Source organism: Pseudopipra pipra, chromosome 19 (genome assembly GCF_036250125.1).
Source record: "Pseudopipra pipra isolate bDixPip1 chromosome 19, bDixPip1.hap1, whole genome shotgun sequence".
Taxonomy (NCBI): Eukaryota; Metazoa; Chordata; class Aves; order Passeriformes; family Pipridae; genus Pseudopipra; species Pseudopipra pipra.
This window is the reverse complement of record NC_087567.1, coordinates 9015918-9036366: the sequence shown is the minus strand read 5'-3', so window position 1 is coordinate 9036366 and position 20449 is coordinate 9015918. Positions and strand designations below refer to the sequence as shown.

The 20449-nt window shown below is 42.4% G+C and overlaps 1 protein-coding gene across 2 annotated transcripts in view; it reads left to right on the top strand.

Annotated features, from left to right (window-relative positions):
- Positions 1-20449, top strand: part of ERN1 (endoplasmic reticulum to nucleus signaling 1) — a 32284-nt gene that overhangs the window by 6248 nt on the left and 5587 nt on the right. For both annotated transcript variants that reach the window (XM_064676370.1, XM_064676369.1), the window contains exons 2-14: positions 4180-4291; positions 11046-11079; positions 12062-12134; positions 13245-13317; positions 14385-14507; positions 14939-15040; positions 15495-15756; positions 16366-16444; positions 17107-17269; positions 18044-18162; positions 18563-18754; positions 19332-19587; positions 20331-20421. In XM_064676370.1, coding sequence (XP_064532440.1) covers positions 4180-4291; positions 11046-11079; positions 12062-12134; positions 13245-13317; positions 14385-14507; positions 14939-15040; positions 15495-15756; positions 16366-16444; positions 17107-17269; positions 18044-18162; positions 18563-18754; positions 19332-19587; positions 20331-20421 — 1679 coding nt within the window. The remainder of the gene's footprint in view (positions 1-4179; positions 4292-11045; positions 11080-12061; positions 12135-13244; positions 13318-14384; positions 14508-14938; positions 15041-15494; positions 15757-16365; positions 16445-17106; positions 17270-18043; positions 18163-18562; positions 18755-19331; positions 19588-20330; positions 20422-20449) is intronic.

Here is a 20449-nt window from a genome sequence, read left to right as displayed (position 1 = left end):
GGAAAGTTTGTGCTGTGGGGGTGAAGGAAGATGTTATCACCTGGACACTGAACTGCACCACACACACACCAGAACTTGTTCTACGGCTTTCACTGACCTGCCTTTGACTCCACGGGTCCTTCAGAATTGTTTTGAGTAATTTTGTTACTTGGCTTTCTAAAATGTTTTATCTAAAGATATGGTGGACCTCGACTGAGAGGGAGGTTCTTATGCAAGGGTTGACGAGTATTTATAAAGTGCATTTCTATTAGACAATATCTTTCAATTCTAGCTTAAAAATTCTATTTTCTGTTTAGTCCCAAATTTTAGGTTGGTATGGATTATTAGCAGTCAGCACTTTAGAGCTTTTAGAGCTTTTGTCAAATTTAAATCCAATAGGAGCTTGAAAATTTGTCTTTTGAATAAAATTATTAAAAATTAATTCTAAAGCAGCCCCCAAGTAATTTCAAAATATTGTAAACCCTTCGCTTAACACGGCTGTTGCTGTGGAAGATTGTTATGAGTACAGACTGCCAAGGCAGTAGAAGCTCTCCTTGAATTCCAAAGAAGGCAGTTGTTAAAATAGACTTTATTGCAGTTTCAGATGAAATGAAAGAACCAAACCAGGTTTTCATTCTGTCTCATTTTCTTTGTTCACTAAATTATTTTTGCTTAGTTGTTTCATGTCTTGACATATTTTTCTTGTATTCAGTTGTTGGGTCTTCTCAGAAATAAAATTGTAATATGAAATAAAAATCTCTTTCAGGAACTTGCATTGCAACACAAGAGTTGAGACCCCACCCCTGCAGGGAGGGAGGACAGGATCTCTGATACCACTTTGTGTAAAGAGTCTCTCTCAGGCCTGAGACTATGATTTTTGTGGTGGACAGTGTTCTTACACACACAGAAATGAAAACAAGTTTGGCTTGTACATACAGGGTTTTATAATTTCCATAGTTTTTCATAACAGTGCTAATCCTAGGCTTTAATTAATCAATTAACCAATTAATTATAAAGCTTTGTGTTCAAAATAAAATCTGTTGGGTATTTGCAACCTTGATACCACAGTCTCCAGCCACTGATAAAAGTCACAAATAAAATCAGGAGAAAGTGTTTTTTTATTTCTGAGTCTGGGTGAAACACATATAATTATTTAAATAATCTGTTCATTTTTATGGCCATTGTTTGATACAATTTGAAAGAATAAAACCTTTTTTCCATACTAATTCCCTAGCCTTCTCCAAGTGACTGCTGCAGACATTGGTCAAAATAAATGAGTAATATTGCATCGCAAAGTCTACAGTCATTGGGGTTTTTTTAAATTTAGGTCATAAGCTTCAGCAGTGTCAGTGTGTTACTGAGCTGGGTGATCTCACTGCATGGTATCATGTGCTTTGAACAGTAGGAGTGAAAGGAAGGTTTTTAATGCATAGTATTTTGTGTATTTCACTTGGGTTTAAGTACAGCTTTAGAAGTAAGGAAGACCTAATGAAATTTGCCCTGTGTTCAGTCTTTCACCCAAAGGAGATGATATCTGTGACACTCAGGGTTGCAGTGACCACATCAATGTGACTTTGATGGTTGAATAGAAGAAAGCCCTTGAGAAGCAGTAAAACTTAAACACAGAGCTCTGGGGGAGGTGAAGGAAAGCACTGGAAATTCAATGTATTTTAAAGGGAAATGATGCACACGTGTGGCAGAACCTTTCTGTGCCTCCTGCTGGTTTCACTGCCAGTGAGACTCCTCGGGCAGGGAGCAGAGCTGAGCCCAGGGCAGGTGGTTTCCCTGGCGTGGTGGACCTCCTGGCTCTTCCAGGGACCATTCCCTTCAGTCCTGCTGCCCCAGGAAAGGTTCACATCTCCCTGTTGTCCATGGAGCGATGTCAGGCACCATGGGGTGGGAGGTGGGAGTGGTGCTTTTCCCCCACACCAAGGATCTTACTTAAAACAAAGCTGAAAAAAGCTGTTGTGATTTCATGATCTCGGTCATGTCTGAGAACTCTCTGGGTCGTTCTGCCCGTGGCAACACTCAGGTGTTCATCTGGTTTTCAACAGGAACTTGCATGATTGGCTTCATCCCTCACGGTTTTCTTTCTTTGTAGTTCAGTTTGTGAGTGACTGAGGGAAGCACAGAAGTTTTCCTACTCAGAATGCAGAGTGTGCAGAGGAACCCTTGGCATGTTCTTACTTTCTGTTCGGTCCCAAATCCTACCAACCTTCTCAAATGTCACTGATCTGGAGCACAATACTGGCTACTGATGTTTTGATGAAAGTTTCAGAGCCCACATATAATTCCATCATTTCTGTAGCCTTGATGCCACAATAAATAGATATTCAAATGTTAAATCTACACATCTGCAGCAAGTAGTGTTCCGTGTGCTACGTGTTCCTGATGTGTGATACCCAACCACAATCATGGTGGTTATTTTAGAGACTATTTTTTGTGGAGATGACACACTTTTATTTCTCACTAAGAAGACAGGAAGAGAACATGCTTTGTGGAGAATATGCTGATTCTGTAAGATAAGAAGATAAAAGATAACACTTGTGCAGAGAATAAGGAGTAGCCTAGAAAAACAATCTTAGTCTCTATAAAGAGAAAATGGGGTGAATTTGCTCTGTGTGGTATTTTATTTGCAACTGAACTTCAATACTAGTCATTACATTCTGGGTCAAATTCCCACCTGCAATTTAAAGGAACTTCAATAATTTCAATTTCTTGTCTTTAACAGCTGTATTTTCTTTTTGCCCTTGTTCTTACATCCAGTCAGGTCATTAAGCTTGAGAGATACTCTGAGTTCAGTTCTGCTTTGTAGCATCTTGAGCTGCATATTTTGTTGGGCAGCATGAGAGGAACTGGTACTCACTGTCACTGTTAGAACAAAGTTTAATCCCAGTGCAGCTGTAAATATTTTATCTAAGTGCAGATGATTGGTCAGCCTGCATAATTTAACAATGTCAGGTAATGAAAATTATATTTATGTGTTAAGACACTTCTCCCATTTTTTCTGCAGCTATTCCTGATCTGTGGTTTGTGTACTGTTGATTTATACTTTCATTTTTTCTGCACTGTGTATTTTACAATTGTCTGTTCCAGCTGATTATGACTGGAAAGAAGCATGTGCAATATTTATAGGTGCAGCCTGAACATTGGGTAGTTATTACTGTGTTGTATTATCCTTCTGGCTTTGTGCTTTACCTGAAAGTCTAATGCTTTACTTGAATTACACTAAAATGTATAGTTTTTCAAAGAAAGTTACTCTTATGTCCATGCATTTTCATTTAGCAATTAAGTATTTTGCTTTGCAGTAATTCTAACATGACCAATAATTGTTTTTTTACTATTTGAGTCATCAAAGATGTTGTTAATGATGTAAAATGAATACACTTTCGTTTCATGTGGTAGGTTTAGAATTATATTTAACTGTGAAACTTCTGAACTGTGGCAGGTGGCACGTTTGCAGATGAGCAATGCAGATACAGCCCAAAAATGACAAGTTACTTGAGTGAAAACTTGAGACTTGGGAAGTGGAAATTGGTAATTCTTAGAGTGTGTGGGATCATCTTTAGTTAGGAAGAGAAGATAGGCATTAAATTAACATGTTTGTTCTGCTTTGTGTGATGAGACACCTTGCACTTGGCCTTGCTGTTCCCACAAGAACTGCACAGTTCTGAGTCCTCAATGTCTGTGTGATGCCCTTTTAATAAAATTCCATGCTCTGCAGTATCCAGGCTCAAAAGCTGTTTGGGCTGGAGAAGGACAGGCAGCACCAAACTGTTCCATATCCCATAAATCCAGAGTGACATGTCCCAGGGGCAGAAGGGTTAGAATGTCAAGTTGAGGTTTGAACCCTCAGCCTGCTGCTCTCTCAGTGGATGTGTTCACACACATGGACTTCCCTAAACAGTGTTATTTACTCTCTTCTGCAGAAATACAGTGTTGGGAGACACGGTGCAAAACTGCAAATGGAGGTGGAGTTAAAGCACGTCCCACTTTGTTTCTAGGGGAACTGAACACAGTAAGATCCACAGTGCTGACAGCAAACTAAACCAAACCAAACCAAAAATCACCAAATTCAAAAAAAGTTGTTCAGTCTGTGCACTTAAAAGAAGGGAAGTTGTAGCCCATGTGCTGTTTGACAGTTATGAGTAAACTCTGTAGTAAATAATTACATTCAGCATCTGGGTTTTTGTTTTGCAGAACACCAGCTCAGTAACTGTGCCAGAAACACTGCTGTTTGTCTCAACCCTGGATGGCAGTTTGCATGCTGTGAGCAAGAGGACAGGAGCCATCAAGTGGACTTTAAAAGAAGGTGAGCAGGAGGTGTCCTGATGCCCTCAGTAGCAGTAATAACAGACAAATTAATTGGCAATTCCAACTGTTGGAAATTGGAATTGGTAAATACTTTCTTTTCTTTCTTAATTTTGCTCTTGTTCCAGAATTAAGCTACAGTGTTTCTGGAGTCATGTTCACCTTCATAATTTCACTTGCAGATATTTTCCAGGTTTGTGTGTGGTTTTTTTAGGTTTGTGGGGGTTTTTGTTTGTTTGTTTTTCCCCCCAGAATGTTTAAGCTGTAGTGATATAATTGGTAGGTAACATGATTTATGGGAATGAGCACAATAGATGTGTCAGCTTGTGGAGCTGATGGCAAAGGGATTGCATGATCCTGCCTCTGGAATACCCTGCATTCACTGCTACAGTGCATATCTGTAAACCTTGGGGATTTTTCCTATAATAGATGTTTAGGAACAGCACAGATTTTTAAATAAAAGAATTGCACTTGTGTAAAGAAATTTAACATTGCTCAGTGACTGGAATGGATTTTGTAATTTTTATTACTGAGCAGAGCTGTCTTCGTGAAAAATTTGGTAGTTAATACATATTTGGTTTAGTGGGACTCATGACATATGGCAGAGATGATAGCAGCACTTTCTCTTCACTTCTGAAATAAATTAGATAGAAGGTCAAATGCAAGGAGTCAGTGATTGCATCATTCTGTCCTCTATTTTTAAACCTGCTCTGGGTTCAGCAGGTGAGCTGAAATGGTGGGAAATGGACTGTGCATATCTGATGTCTGCAGTACAAACCAGCTGCTGTTCTCTGTGAAGCCACTCATATTGGAAAGCAAATCCAGCAGACAAAAAGTTAACTTCTTCAATGAGCAAAGAAGGCTTTTGTAGCTCCTCTTGGAGTAAAAAGGGGGTGAGCAAGTATTTTCTTGAAGGATCCTGGTTAATAGGTGTGATGACATTTTCTGCCCTGTCTCCTGTTTAAATTTAGACCCCTCCTTTCCCTGACCAGCCTTGCTAAGGCAAGTTATCCACCTCCTGCTTTGTTGTTGCTAGAGGCTACTGCAGTGCTGAGAAAAGCTCATTCCACTGGCACAAACATACCCTGCTTAGTCCTGGCCTAGAAAGGTGCCACAACTGGCATTAGTTTGCAGCCAGACTTACTGAGTGGCAAGAGGTGTTTTGAGGAAGAAATGATCCCACTTTGGTAACGACAAGGATCAACGAGGATCCTTGTCAGTGTGTTGCTCAAGGAACTTCCCTTGTTTAAAAAAAAAAAAATAGGGTTGCAAAACTCTAGTTGGTACAGTAGAACTGCCAGACTGGATTATCCACTTTTATAGCACTCCTTGTGTTCTCTCTTTTGCTAATATGAATTATTCTGCAACTTATGTACGTGAAGGGTGTTCACTTGATTTTTGGAAAGCACTTAATTGCCCATTACTTTATTTCTGTGCAACAGAGCAACACACAAGGGTCAATGAAAAAAAAATTAGTGGTAGCTGTCATTGTTCCAAGATGCCTCCTGAGTTAACTTAGCTAAGTGGACATGGAACAAGGGCCTGTACATATAAATTGGTAAATTAATTTTTAATGGGAGGGGTTTTATTTATTTTTGCAAAACTTGCTATGATTCTGCAAGTTTTCTGTGTGTGGTCGCTCTGTGGGTGGGAAGCCCAACAGCTGGAAACAAATAATTCATGAAAGTCCTCACCAACTTTCTGTGCTAAATCCCTGGAGAGATTTAATAGTGCAGGATTCAGTATTAATATTAGTGTGTGATACAGTTGCTGGGTGCACCCTCTCTGTCACCAATATCTGGCAGTGTTGCAGAGAATTACCAGTAGGAAGCTGCCTGCACTGCAGTGTTCTTGCAGCTGCCATTTTACCCTGATTACCAGAAAAATGAACCATGTGTTGTAGCTCACGTTTGAGGAGGTCACCTGAAGTGCTGCACTGGCATCCACCAGGAAGGGAACATTTTATTACTGCACTTAAGCAGCAAGGTATTTAACAAAGGGCAATTCAGGTACATTTTATTTTCATTGGGGGAAGAAACCAAGGCACTGTTCATTATCAGGCAGTGCTTAAACAAACATGAAAATCTTGCCCTGTGTGGCTTGTTTTAATTTAGTGCTGAAGCTTATCTTAGGTATGCAGAGTAAATGAACCAGTGCTTATCACCACAATAACGGGTTTGGGTTTCCTGCCTTCACTTAGTGCTGGCAAGAAAGGCACTTGGAGTACTTGTGCACCCCATGAAGCAAAAAATGGGTCACTTGGGAATAGGACCTTCCACTGAAATAAGGTGTGTCCCTTGTTGAGGGTGCTCAGTACTTTCATTTCCTCTATTGGCTTCGATGGGTCCTGCTCTCTGACAGCTCTCAGGATTTTTCAGTGACCAGGTAACCCTTGCTGCTCATTCCCTGGGCCTTGGAAAGCTGGAATATGGTTGGAAAGATTATAGAAAGAACTCACACCTTGTGTTGAAGGCACTCGTTGGAAAGGGCATTGAAAAGCTGTGGCACATTTTGGGTCTGAAACTAAAAAGGCTTTTGGTGCCACCTCTGACCCACACAGGGAGCTGTCAGTGCCAGGTGACAGTGGGACAGGCTCCTGCAGGCTCCCTTGTTTTCTGCACTTGCCTCTAGCAAGATCCTTAGTGAACATCCTCAGTAAGGTTCCTCAGGAGGAAATATAACTGCAAATTAGTAAGGATTGTCAAAGCAAAACAACTGTAGGACAGGATGGTTTTCAGGAATCTCCAGAGCATAGTTTGTACCTCAGCCTCATTTGCTGTGATTGCAACAGCAGGGAAGGCTGACATGGTTTGAAGTTGGCCCGTTAGCCCAAACCTTATGGTGTGGCCTCAGGCCAGGAAACCGTTTTTTCCAGCTCATTCCAACTCACTGTTTCAGAATCTCCCACTTCTCCTTTTGAGTCACTGGGCACGTTACAGTGATGAAAACAGGCAACTTTGTCTTGTACGTTAAAGAACACTCAGATTTTGGTCAAAGGACGAATTTTATCTCATCATGTCTTTGTGAAATATGGAGAAAAGTCAAATGCATTATATTTAGTAGTATGGGTATAGTTTCAGAAATTGTATATTTGGCTTTTTTCCATATATGTATGCAAAGTGTGGGCTAGAACAACCTGAAACGTGCTCTGCCCACTCACTAATATATTCTGGCCATGATGCAACCAAAACTTGACTGGGACATCTGCTGCTGCCAGGTGAAAACCTTCATTCTGGGGAAGTGTAACAATAATAGTTTACCAAATATCTGGACAGTCATTATGTTACCAGATTCCTAAGAACTGCTTGTAAATAAACTTTTGGAGTTCTAAAATAAATCTTTATAATCTAGGATCAATGTTGTTTTGGCATCTTTGTTTTCTTAGTCGAGAAGGTGGAAAGGTTTTCAGACAGGATTTCATACCAAAATCCATCTGTAGGACATTGCAAGAAGTTGGCCTTTCTGCTGCTACAGGGAATGGAAGCTTGAGGGAGAGAGAAATGCATTTTTATCAGAGTTTTATCATATTTTCTTTGGAAAGCTTTTCTTCTGATGCCGAATAGTTAGTGCTTTGTTCAGGGGTTATCACCCTGCTGGTGGTGTTGGAACAGATGGGGCTGTTGCAGTGACTGTACCTAATTACAGGGAACTGCAGTTCAGGGAAATTTTGAAAGCAGGATGACGAGGTTGCAGTCCCAGCATGTCAACACTTGAGTGGGCAGCAGCTGGAGAGGAGACCAGGCCTCACTCTCTGACTTTTGCAAGAACTCTGGGTTTGACCCGTTGTGGAGCAGAGGGTGACTTCAGTTCCAGCTCATCCTTTTACTGCTCTGTATTCAGGCATATGAAAACTATTGCAAAACCTGGCAGCAATTAATTAAACTCAAGATTCTCTTTTTATCTCAGAGCGAGTTCTTATTTCAAAACAAACTTTGACATAGGGTTGGAACACAGCCCAACCCACATGAAAGTGAACGTGAAGGGCTCATTGTCTGTCTTCAAAGGATCTTTGCAGAGCTACGACCTGAGTTCAGGATCATAAAAGTGTTAAGAAAATGTGAAAATTTGCTTCACCCCAGTAACAAAAAATGTAGAGAAATGGCTCGCCAAGGCCCATCTTTCCAGGTGGAAGGTGCTAGTGAGAGAATTCCTTTCACTTCAGCAAATGAACCCTCCCTGGGTTTGTGTTCACTCCTCGTGAGCAGCCCCATGTGATGGAAACGAATCAGATACCAATAAATGCTTTCTGACAGTTCTTACACAACAGCCAGTGCTGCAGGAAGCCATCACAATAATCAGAGTTTTGGTTCCTGTGCTAAAAAAATTCCTGCTACTTTGTAATAATTTCCTAATCTGTTCCATCTCCCTCTTCTTTATCATTGCTCGTAAATCAAATTTCAGTTACTAAGAAAACAAGGAAAAGCAGGATTTTTTTCACTTCTGGTGAAGCACATGATGGTACTAAAGAGAAGTTCAAGGACTTTCTCATGAGAAAGATGCTTCTGTACACAGTGAACAGCTTGGGATTTGCCACAAGGCTTTCCTTCATGTCATCTGATATCCAACAGTGCTCCAGAAAACACACTGGAGGAGTTGAAGAGACATTCATGAGATTTCTGGCATCTTTTATTAGAGGAGACATTGGTTGATGAAATTGGAAATTGTTATAAGTGACATTTTTCCAATACATTTCAGAAAGATAAGCTTGGGGGTAAGAGATTAATGCAATTAAATACTGCACATGTGTGTGTGTGTGTGTTCTTTCACTTTCGTGGTACTATGTGCTCGATAAAACTATGCCAAAATTCTCAGATCTTTGAGATAACTGGAGCAGAGTGGAGCACTTTTTTTGGTAGATAAAAATAGATTGCTCAGTTTTAGAAAATTAAGTGAAAACAAATTATTAGTCCCAAAATACTTTAGTGTGTTATTATTTTTCAGTGTATTTTTGAGGCAGAGAGGGAGCTGTAGGAAAGTAGTATGAACCAGGCTGTCCTGCAAATGTCATGGGCAAACCAGGATCAGTTCCTAGAAATCATAATCTGCCTTTTGAAATTTCCTGTAATTGTTCAGGTTTTCCTGAGCATTCTTTGGAAAAACCCCTGAAATACTGAAATACCCTGAAATACCCCTGATGAGCTTGAGGAACCCACACTCCTCCTGCTGAGGAGTGAGTTGTGTCAGGGCAGTAACAGAGCAGTGAGGGAGTTTGGGGCTGGACTCACATGGTAGTAGTTTTATACTGTAATTCCATATAACAACTTCACACCACCATTTCATTCCGAGAATAAGCAGTCCTTTTATTCAAATGAAAAATTTCTGAAGTTAATTCCAACAAGAAACTGTTTTCTTGTGTTTTGCTGACAAGAAGGTGTTCGAGTGCTCGGGTTCATCCACTTTGTATGATGGTCAGCAAATGCTTCTTTCTTACCTGCTTTTCTTTAGTAACAGAGACATGGATATCATAAAGTTTGTGGAATACTTGGAGCAAACACTGAGAAATAATTGACATTAAGTTTGGAGTGTGGGGTGTCTCTCCCAGCACATCCTGAAACCAAACTTTCTTCACACAAGGGATAGAAATGAATTGCTTGATGTAGTTAATGGAGTAAAGGTCTGACTAAGCAGCGTGGTCTGTAGAGACACAGAGAGAGCACTGAGTCACTGCTTTGTTTGAATGTTAATTATTCTTAGGGCCTTTGATGTGTGCTTGGGTTCTCAATGAATTCAATGGAGTTTATTTTGACACCTTGGAGAATGTACTTGGAGTGTTTTATAGGCTTAAAGAGAAAAAAATTACATCCATGTAGTTATGTTTTGAACAAAGCTGCTTTGAGAGTGTTTGCTGTTGTAAACAGAAATCAATGAAGTAAGAATAATTGTACTGTTATGCCTCATAACTTGCTTTCTGTCTCTGATATTCTGTGTATATCTTTGGGTGAGTGCTATTTTCAGCTGTGCTGCAGCCAGGGATCTGGCTGGCTGGGGGGTTCTTACGTGTTTTTAATCTGTTCTGTAAAACCAGGACGTTGTTCTAGGTATTACCATCAAACCCAGCAGCTGCTGTGGGGCAGAGTGGGACAGACTTTGTAAGTCCCGTGTCATGGACCCTGAATTTCTTCTTCTTGTCTTGCTGAGCTCTGTAAATATCCCAGTGCTCTCTGACTGCCCAGAATCTGTGCCAGTTTCCCAATCAAAGGCTCTCAAAACATAGCTGTTTTTGTTCTTATTTCCCTCCTGTTGCATCATGATGTTTGCATGGAGATAGAAGGGGTGAAAAAAGTGTTTGCCTGGTCATCTTTCATCCTCTTACTCAGGCTTATTCCAGTGTAAGGGTTTGATTTTCCCTGTGGAAGTGCAGATACTTTGAGGATTGCTTCCTCTGATCTTCTGAGGTACTGCCAATAGGCCCATTTCTCTTGGGAATTGCAGAGTATGTCTTATAAATCAGGGTATTTCTGTGGTGTTGGCATCATGACTCGGGATTTGCTAAGGTCTCAGATATTTTGAGGTATATATGTGGGTAAAGCTGAGCAATGAATTTCAGGAGGCTTAAAATTCCTCAGGTGCTTTGTAGTTTCCCGTTTTCTGAACCGAGTTCCAGGAGCACAGAGGCTGCTGAGGTGGCACTTCCAAACTGGGCATCAGCCTTTCAAAGAGGAGCAAGGTGTGCCAGGCTTGCCTTAACCCTGTACCTGGTGAGTTCAAGGATTGAATGGCCACTGTTATGACCTTTTCTTTTTCTGTGTGTGCAGATCCTGTGCTCCAGGTGCCGATACATGTGGAGGAGTAAGTGTTCCCTTTATCTCCTTTGCTGCTTGTTTGATTTTCACTGAGGTCTGAAAGTTTGGTTTAATTTGAACCCAAACAATCCCTGTTCTAGAGAAGTTGCCAACCTTGCAGGAGTCAATCTGAGGTGGTTTTGGGAGCAGATACAGAAAGGATAGAATTAGCTACCTGTAATAGCTAAGAGCAAACATGGTGTCTGCAGCCTGTTCTCTGGAGCCCTTGCTCAGTTTGGGGATCAGGGTGGTGACTGTGCCACAACTGAGAGCTGTGAAATGACAGAGACAGCTCGGGAGGGACTCTGGGTTTGTACTTACTCCCCTCAAATAAAGACTAAAAATAGTGAAGCACAGGAAACCAACCACCACCACGACCAGAATCTGCAAATAGCACCCTCAAGCTGTAAATTCAGAGTGGTGCCTCCAGCAATCTCACATTTAACTTCTAGCTAAAATCCAAGTTTGGGGCTTTAACTTTATGCCTGTGAAGTCAGTGGTGACATCCTTTCTTTTGTGTGGTTTGGTTTTGATCATAGAACCTTAGACATCAGGGTTTGGGTTTATTTGTGTAGTTTGGGAGGGGTTTGCCTTCATCTCTCAAATTTACTTAGTTCTGGCAACTCTTTTCTTGTTTCTTGCCTTCCTTATGCTTTCTGGGATTTTTTATTTGGTTTGGTTTTAATTCTGTGGCATTTTAAGAGCGTATAAATCTTGCTTAAAAGCTTTCACTCAAGTAATTGCCTGCCATGTTTGGGTCTTTGAATTTTCAAATGCATTAGTAATCTTAGATTATATCAGTTCTGCAGCTTCTTTATATTTTTAAATTTTCACATTAATAAATGAAACTCCAAAAACTGCATAATAAAAAGTAAAAAATTTAACGTTGGATGAACTTGTCTGTAAAGCCAGTACTGACCATAGTTACTTTCCTGTTCTCTGAGAAGCACAGTACATTTTATCATTTATAATTGCTGCTTAAATCCCAGGCCAGCGTTCCTCCCGGACCCCAATGATGGCAGTTTGTACACACTCGGGGGCAAGAACAGTGAAGGCCTGACTGTGAGTATTTCAGTTCTCTGCTGGGAAGTGCCCCAGTCAGCCCCTCACCTCTGCAGAATGAAAACACACTGATTTTATTAGAGCAGAATGGGATGGTCAGGAAATGATTTCTGTTTGAAAATACCAACACCACGTCTTGTCCACTCGTGCAATTTTCCTGTAACTTGCTAAAATAAAATCGAGGTGGTGTTATCCAAATGTTGAATAATCTCTGTGTGATTTGATGGGAAAGGTGTACCCAAAATAATATCAGATGTGTCACTCTCACCCAAATGCTTCATTTTCTAAAGCCATTTGCCAGAGGCAGGATTAATGTCTGTGCTGTGCTGACTCCTTTAGAAGGTGCCTTTGAAGATCCAGTAAGCAGACAAAAGTGCTGAACCTTTCGGAGCAGTCCCCAGTCCCTGTAGCCCACAGCTACAAGCAAATGTTTGACTTTTGTTTTTAAACTTTGTGGTGACACTCAGATAAAATGTTTGGCTTCCCACAGGTTTTTTTCTCTGGCAGCTGGATGATTTCCCTTCAGAACTTCAGTGTTGTTAAACATTTTAGTAAATATTTATTTACTCCCCATTTCCCCCACCTCCCAGAACAGCCAGATCAGAACTTGCAAAATGATTCCTGGTACCTTTCCTGGGTGAATCCAGGGAGCAGCAATCTCTTTGAATCTATTCCATTATTCTGATAATCTCTCTTTTTGAATTACAGTAATTTCTGCTTAAAATCCCTATTATAAAATAGTTGGAGATTCCTCTTCCCTGTCCCAACAGTTCCCTTTAGTTCCTGCTGAGTCCAGGGGGGAAGCATTTTATGCTCATTGTTGGTGAGGATCTAAACCACCCAGACAGTGTCGGTGCTGATGGGAGACCTTGGACCCCCAGTCTTGGCTCCAGGCAGCTCCTCCCTTCTCCCTGCATTTCTCCTGGTGGGAATTCCCCAGGACAGAATTCCCTCTGCTCTGGGTTTGCAGGGCTTTGACCTGGCACTTTGAGTTCTCTGGTACTGCAATAATACAACCAACCAATAAAAACCTGTCACCCCTTTCTGTGAACAAGTGTGAGGACTGTCACATCAGTGTGAAGAAGCTTTTATTGTTTGTTTTTCCTCTAGAAACTTCCATTTACTATCCCAGAGCTGGTGCAGGCATCTCCCTGTCGCAGTTCTGATGGGATCCTGTACATGGGTGAGCTCACATTTTATCTCCTTTGGACTGTAAGATGTTCAGTGACTACAAAATGTGGAGAATCCCAGACAGGGAAATAGGAAATAGGCTTTATTTTGGGTAGTAATTATGATTTTTCATAAGCCTTTCTGATGACAAAAAATCTGATTAATACAGAATTCAATTACTCTTTGAAGATTAAACCCCAACTGCTTTTCCTGAAGGAGAAAACAGCTTTTCTAAGCAGTGAATAGCCTGTATGGGGATTTTTGTTTGGTTTTTATGTGACTTCTGCTTAAAGTCTTCTTACAATAATAAATGACATTGACTGCCAGACAGTTAGAATTCAATAGAAATCCCATTGCCACACAGTCAGACATCCTCCTTTATCTGAGGCACAGTCACTTCATTTGTGCTACAAATGATAACATTTTGGCTCTCTGCCCTGACTCATTTTAATTGCAGATGGATTTGGGAGGAGAAGAGGAGAAAGAAGGACAGTTATTACTTATCACAACAGTAAAATATGTGAAGATCAGGATGAATTTAGCATTGTTTTTGTGAAATCTCCTAAAGGCCCAGTATTGCTTCTGGTTCTCCACTTAGTGCCTTTCCAGTAAAGGAGTGAAAAATGTGTATTTGAAGCTTCTAAACATGTGTTGGTGTCAAAGACATTCTTAAGCTTGTGGGTGATGGATTCTTGCATGGGATGTTTGGTTATAATCCTTAATCAATCTGAAAGGTGACCCTCACTTTTTTTTTTTCTACCTACTGTTCTTCAATATGAGCCCTTCAGTCTCCTCTGTGAGCTCGTGGGATCTGCACTCAGAGCTCTCTTAGATTTCATCAGTGTGAAAAATCATTCAGCCAAGTACTTCCTGTTCTAAATGTTGTATTTGGGGGTTTTTCATCAATATTTGGGATTGGCCAGTGATGAAGCTAAGCCTGACTATGAGAAACTGTTTTATTAAAAACACTTTATTTGTGCTAAGTTCATGAGGCTGCTAAAGAAAAAAGAAGACTGAAAAGCTGGATGGAAGTGCTGTTTTTCCCACTGAATGGTAACATGGCTTAAATTATGATTTCAGGTAAAAAGCAGGATATTTGGTACGTGGTCGACCTCATGACTGGGGAGAAACAGCAGACCTTGACTTCCTCTTTCACAGAAAGTCTTTGCCCGTCAACATCTCTCCTGTATCTGGGCAGAACAGGTCATATGCTTTTTTTTCCTGTAGCTTATAAGAAAATTGTGTTTGTTAAAGTTTAGGCTTATAACAAATGACCTGATGTTCAGGTTTTCAAGTTTATTTCTTAGGAAAGCTTCTGTAAATTATGATTTTAGACTGTACACAGAAGAATTGGTAATAGATGGAGCATATCCACTGGCATTGCAAGTGTGTGAAGTAACTGTTGGAGTTACACCAACACCATGGAGGTGCTGACTGGCAAAAAGGATTAAGTGTTGCAGATTTGTTCTTTAACCCCTCTATCAGTGTGTTCCTTGAGTGGGATAGTGCTGGGAAAATGCAGTGAGAGAGCAGTGGGTGTGTGTGTGGTGACTGAGGAGTGGCTCAGATTTGAGGTGATTGATTCTGTTCTCTCATAGGTTTTTTTGCTTCACAGACTGTATATTTTTTAACAGAGTACACCATCACCATGTACGACACCAAGAAGAAGGAGCTGCGATGGAATGCCACCTATTTTGACTATGCAGCTACTCTGCCTGATGAAGACATAAAATACAGTAAGAATTTGATTGCTGTCTCCCCCTGCACTGGGGTTTTGTGTATAGGCAGAAATATTCTGATTTTTTCTGTAGTTAACTGGTGAGACTGTCTGTCTGATTTCTGTGCAGTTCATCTTCTGCCAGTTTTTATCCTTCACATACTGCAATATCTCACCCCTGTTAGGTGGCTCCAGGTTAAGTGAATCTAAGAAGGTGCAGCTCTTGAAGGGGTTTCCTTAAAATGTAGTGAGGAATGGCAGGAGAGGCAGCAGAGCTGAGCTGTGCTGCACCTGACTGCCGGGAGCACCGCAGCGCAGTGCTCTGGGACGGCAGCTGAGCTGCTATCAGCCCCCTCTGACAAATGCTCTGCTGATGAGCTGCTCTGCCAGGGAAGGTTCCTGTTAACCTGAGGCATAACTGTTCTGTTGTTCAAGCTGCAGCAGTCCAGGTGCCCTGTGTGTGTGTGTTGCAGAGATGTCCCACTTCGTGTCCAACGGGGACGGGCTGGTGGTGACGGTGGACAGCGAGTCCGGGGACGTGCTGTGGATCCAGAACTACGCCTCCCCCGTGGTGGCCTTTTACATCTGGCAGAGGGAGGGGCTGAGGAAGGTCCTGCACACCAACGTGGGCATCGAGACCCTGCGCTACCTGACCTTCATGTCCGGGGAGGTGGGACACATCACCAAGTGGAAATACCCCTTCCCAAAGGAAACGGAGACCAAGAGCAAGCTGACGTGAGTGTGAAATTCCCGTTGTTCTCACTGGCCATGTGTCACTAAAACCTTGTCTGCACACAAGTCAAGGGTTGTGCTCCAAGTTGCAACACACATAAAATCAGCTCTAGTTCTCCAGCTGCTATGTCATATAATACTTGATGTGTGACTGTATAAAGTCTGAGACCAAACCAAAAAACTTATCAGAAACTTAGGTTATACACACATGAGTGTATATTCCTAAGTTTTATCAGATGTTCTCTGTTGAGTAGTTTCTCATAATGTGGAATTAAATTGTTTTTCCTAACGTGAAGCCTTTGACATTATAAAAATGGTGCACAACATTTTGGGAAATGCCAGTTATTGAAAAATACAGAACTAGGACATGAGTTACATCAGATGAGTAAGTGCTGGGAGCGATGAACTAACAATGCTTTCATAATCAGAAAGAATGCCTTCATAGTTCAGCAGTACCTCAAACAGTTTTACAGATCCTGGCTTTTCAGGACAACAAATCCTGATGATTTGGGAAAGTCATGCACTTGTTCTGCAGGATTGTGCTGCCCAGGTTTTAGCTAAGATGGTAAAACATCCATTTGCCTGTTGCTAACCCTGCCTGTCTCTCCCCAGCCCAACCCTGTACGTGGGGAAATACTCCACCAGCCTGTACGCGTCGCCCTCCATGGTGCACGAGGGGGTCACTGTCGTGGTGAGTTGGGTGGGCTTGGAAAAAGGGTTGAAATGGAAACACACATAAAAACATATTAAACTAAAAAGGGAAATAAAACACTGAAGACTGTACATCTACAGAAATGTGGGGTTATTGCAGATTGCTATCGAGAAATGCATAGCAAATTCAGTGTGTCCTGAAACAATTGTCAGTGAGCCCGAGGACACATGGCCATGCTTCAGGAGTCATTTCAATGCTGCAGAGCAGGAACTGCAGCTCCTCAGGAGCTGTGCCAGGCAGGCTCAGCAGGAGAGGACCTGAGGTTACTGCTCTTGGTGGTGCTTTGTGGTTCGTGTTAAAATTGCTGATTTGTTCATCAAAGTGACTCCCCACAGAGAGGAAACTGCATCATAGTTTTGTTTTTCTCACTGTGGCTGAAGAGGTAGGAAATACAGATCCTGTTTAGGAAAAAAAATAGGGGGAGTAATCTCATCTCCCAGGCAACATATCCCTGAGGAGGTCCAATGTCCAAGGCTGTGGAAGCAGCTGCTGAGGGCAGAGTGGCCGTGTTTGCTCACGGTGACGGTGCTGCCAGTAATCTCTGCCTGCCCCCCCATTTGACCTCCATTTTTTTATTTTGCTGCCTATTTAAATAGTCCAAGGTCACAGGAGCAATAACTGTAACCATAATTTCTCCCCAGCCCCGAGGCAGTGCCATACCCCTGCTGGAGGGGCCAAAAACAGAGGGAGTCACCATCGAGGACAAGGGCGAGTGTGTCATCACCCCCAGCACGGATGTGAAGTTCTCGGGGAGGCTGAAGGACAAGCACAAGCTCAACTACTGGAACGACTGGCTGTTGATAGGTGTGGGAGGCCCTGCCTGGCCTTAATTACCCAGTTCTAGCCATAGTTTCTAATTCATCCTCATTTGCATATGAATTAATGTGTTTAAGTATCCACTGGTCACTGTTTTTCCCAAGGCTCCTGTGACTCAGTGACAGGGTGAAGAGGGCTTAGCTCTGTGTATGGAAAGTTGTTTGTTGTTTGTTTACCCCCTCCCTCAGAGAGGGGCACAGGTTATTTATTATTTACTGTAAATACTGTATTCTTACTTTCATTCTCACCATATGGATCAGATGGTCGTGTGTTCCCCATTTTATAAATGGATTAAAACACAGAAGCTGAAGAATATTAAGTCTCAGCCTGTCTTGTGAGTCCCAAATCTCCAAATTTTGGAATTGACTTTTCATGGTATTTATAGTTTTGCTTCCAAAATGAGGAACTGTCTGAAGTTCAGTTTTTAGTGGTGCCTACATGATGTAGGAGCTCTGCTCAGTGTGTAGCTTTCAGCTTCTTTAAGTGCCACCTTTCTCTTCCCATGATCCCTTTCCTTGTTAATACTCTCACTCCTGCAGTACAACAGGCACTTCCTTAGTTTGTATTCCTGTGCAGCCCTCTGTGCTGAGGGACCTCTGCCCTCCATTTTCCCTTTTCCTCTCCTGCATCTTATTTTGTGGTGTTCTGAAGCCTTTTGTAAATCAGCTTTATATCTGCTCTTCAGCAAAGATGTTGAAATCAAGGATATCTTTCCTAAAAAAAGGACAACTTTCTATTTCAACAAATGTATTTTATTTAAAGGGCACCATGAAACACCATTATCTGCCCCTACAAAGATCCTGGAGAAATTCCCAAGCAACTTACCTAAGAGGCCTGAAAACGTGATTCCAGCTGACTCTGAGAAAGCCACTATTGAAGAGGTTTGTGATTAATAATTATATGAGAATAATATATTATATATATGTGACAATAAGATAATATATAATAGTTATATGAGAATAATTATCTTACTGGGTGGTAAAAGAATATAAAGGAGTAGAAGTTGGGGAAGGACATGGAAAGGAAACTGTATGGAATTACTTCACATTTTTTGTGTCAGATTTCCATGTCCTCAGCACACAGAATCACTGGTGTATGCTGTGTCATTCCTTATTTCACAATTAAGGCTTTCAGCTGCTTTTTTTTCCCCACATGCAGGGGTGACTTCACTTTGACTTTGGCAGGTTTAGAAATGACTAAAAATGATGTGGCAGAAAGGCCGGATGTAAACGCCTCGTCACCCACAGAGACACTGAGCTAACAGAGCTTTCTCGGCCTCAGGTCATTGGCATCGTGGAAGGTTCCTCCACGGAAGGGCCTCCTGCTGCCCCCCAGGACATCGAGGAGGCTCCTGCCCGGCCCCTCCCGCGGCCGGAGGCTCCGGTGGACTCCATGCTGAAGGACATGGCCACCATCATCCTCAGCACCTTCCTGCTCGTGGGCTGGATGGCTTTTATCATCACCTACCCCATGGTAATGCTGACCTGCCTTCCTGTGCTTTTGGGTGGGGGGAGAGTCGGTAACACTGGACAGCCAAGAAATGATACAGGAGTTAGTTACCCACTCCAGGGATTTTCCCTCCTCACAGATGTGCACTGGGGAGCAAAGGCTACAAATCTGACTTAACAGTGATTTCTTTGAGCCAACTCTGGAGAGCTTTCTTCTTTCATCTACCAGTTGTGGTTCTTGTAGGTGTTACTCTTTTTAGATAAGATCTTAACACCATTTGCTTCACTCCTCTCTTCCTCACCTGAACCACTGTCAGGTTTTCCAGGTTTTGGATCCAAACCTTTATCCTTACATTGTTTAAAGACACCTGGCCAACCTAGTAGCAGCTTTTGCCATAATAACCAACCCCTGGGATTTCTCAGCTTGGCAGTGGAAGTTCAGAATGAGATTGAAACCCTGTGTGAATGTTCCCCAGCCTGCAGGGCTGGCAGGGACATGGCAGGAGAGTTTTGCTCCCACCTTTCAGATGCAACTCCCCAGTAGCTGTAGGGCTCCCCTGTGTGACCTGACTGTGCAATCTTCACTGAGGTCTCTCTCACAGAGTGTCCATCAGCAGCAGCAGAGGCAGCATCAGCTGGAGGAGAAGATCCAGCTCTTGCAGCAGCAGAAGCTGCCCTTTGGTGCCCCCGGTGACCTCCCCCCTGAGGCGGATTTCCTGGACACGTCGTACGGGCGCACGGAGAGCTCAGCTGGCAGCACCCCAAACCTGTCCCCACGGGCCTCCAACCACTCTGCCTATTCCAGCATCTCCACATCCGACGGCGGGAGCTGCCTCTCCACTGAGCAAGAGGAGGGAGGTAAGGCTGACCCAGCGGGGTTTATTGTGTCTCTGTTTCCCCAGTCTGTGCTGATACACTGAAGTAGTTACTGGTGATATTTTGTAGCTCAGCAAATGAAAAGACCCATCCTCCTCATCCAACCTGACCCTCTGCACACCCCAGGGCACTGACCCTGTGCAGGATTATTTGCATTACACAAATAGCTGAGAGGTTGTGCTGCCCATGGCAGTGTGTTCCTATAACCTGTAGCCATTCCAGGGAGAGGGGCATTTAAATAAAAACACATATTATGATGATTGACTGGAATCAAGGACTAAGGATTACACACACTGCCTGCCTTCCTGCCTGGTCTGCCTGTGCACTCACTTGTCCCCTCAAAGGCTGTTCAGGGGAACTGCTACTAAACCCACTTCCATAACTGTCAGTCAGCATTTCCTAAATTCAACATCTATAAACTTTTACAAAGAGCTTGGCTGCTGAGAACCACTCATCTCTCACTGCCCTGAGCCATCATCTTTGCAGACCCTCTGTCAGGTGTTGTGTGTGTGTTTTGACTCTCAGAGAGGATCATTTGGTCAACAGAGTATTTCCCTCCTCAGGGTGAGTGCCAGTGTGGAGATGCTCATTTGCTTTCATCATCTATGTGTTAAATTTAAACATGAGCAAAGAGACTTTTCCAGACTGGCCCCAAAGGCTGTGCAGTTGTAAAAGGCTGCCTTGCCCCATCCTAAACTGGTCCTTGTTCCTCTTTTCTTGTTCAGATGAAGATGCAAACCGAGTGATGGTTGGCAAGATTTCCTTTAACCCCAAAGATGTACTGGGACACGGAGCTGAAGGGACAATTGTTTACAGGTAGAAGAGAATGTGTGCATTGAACAGA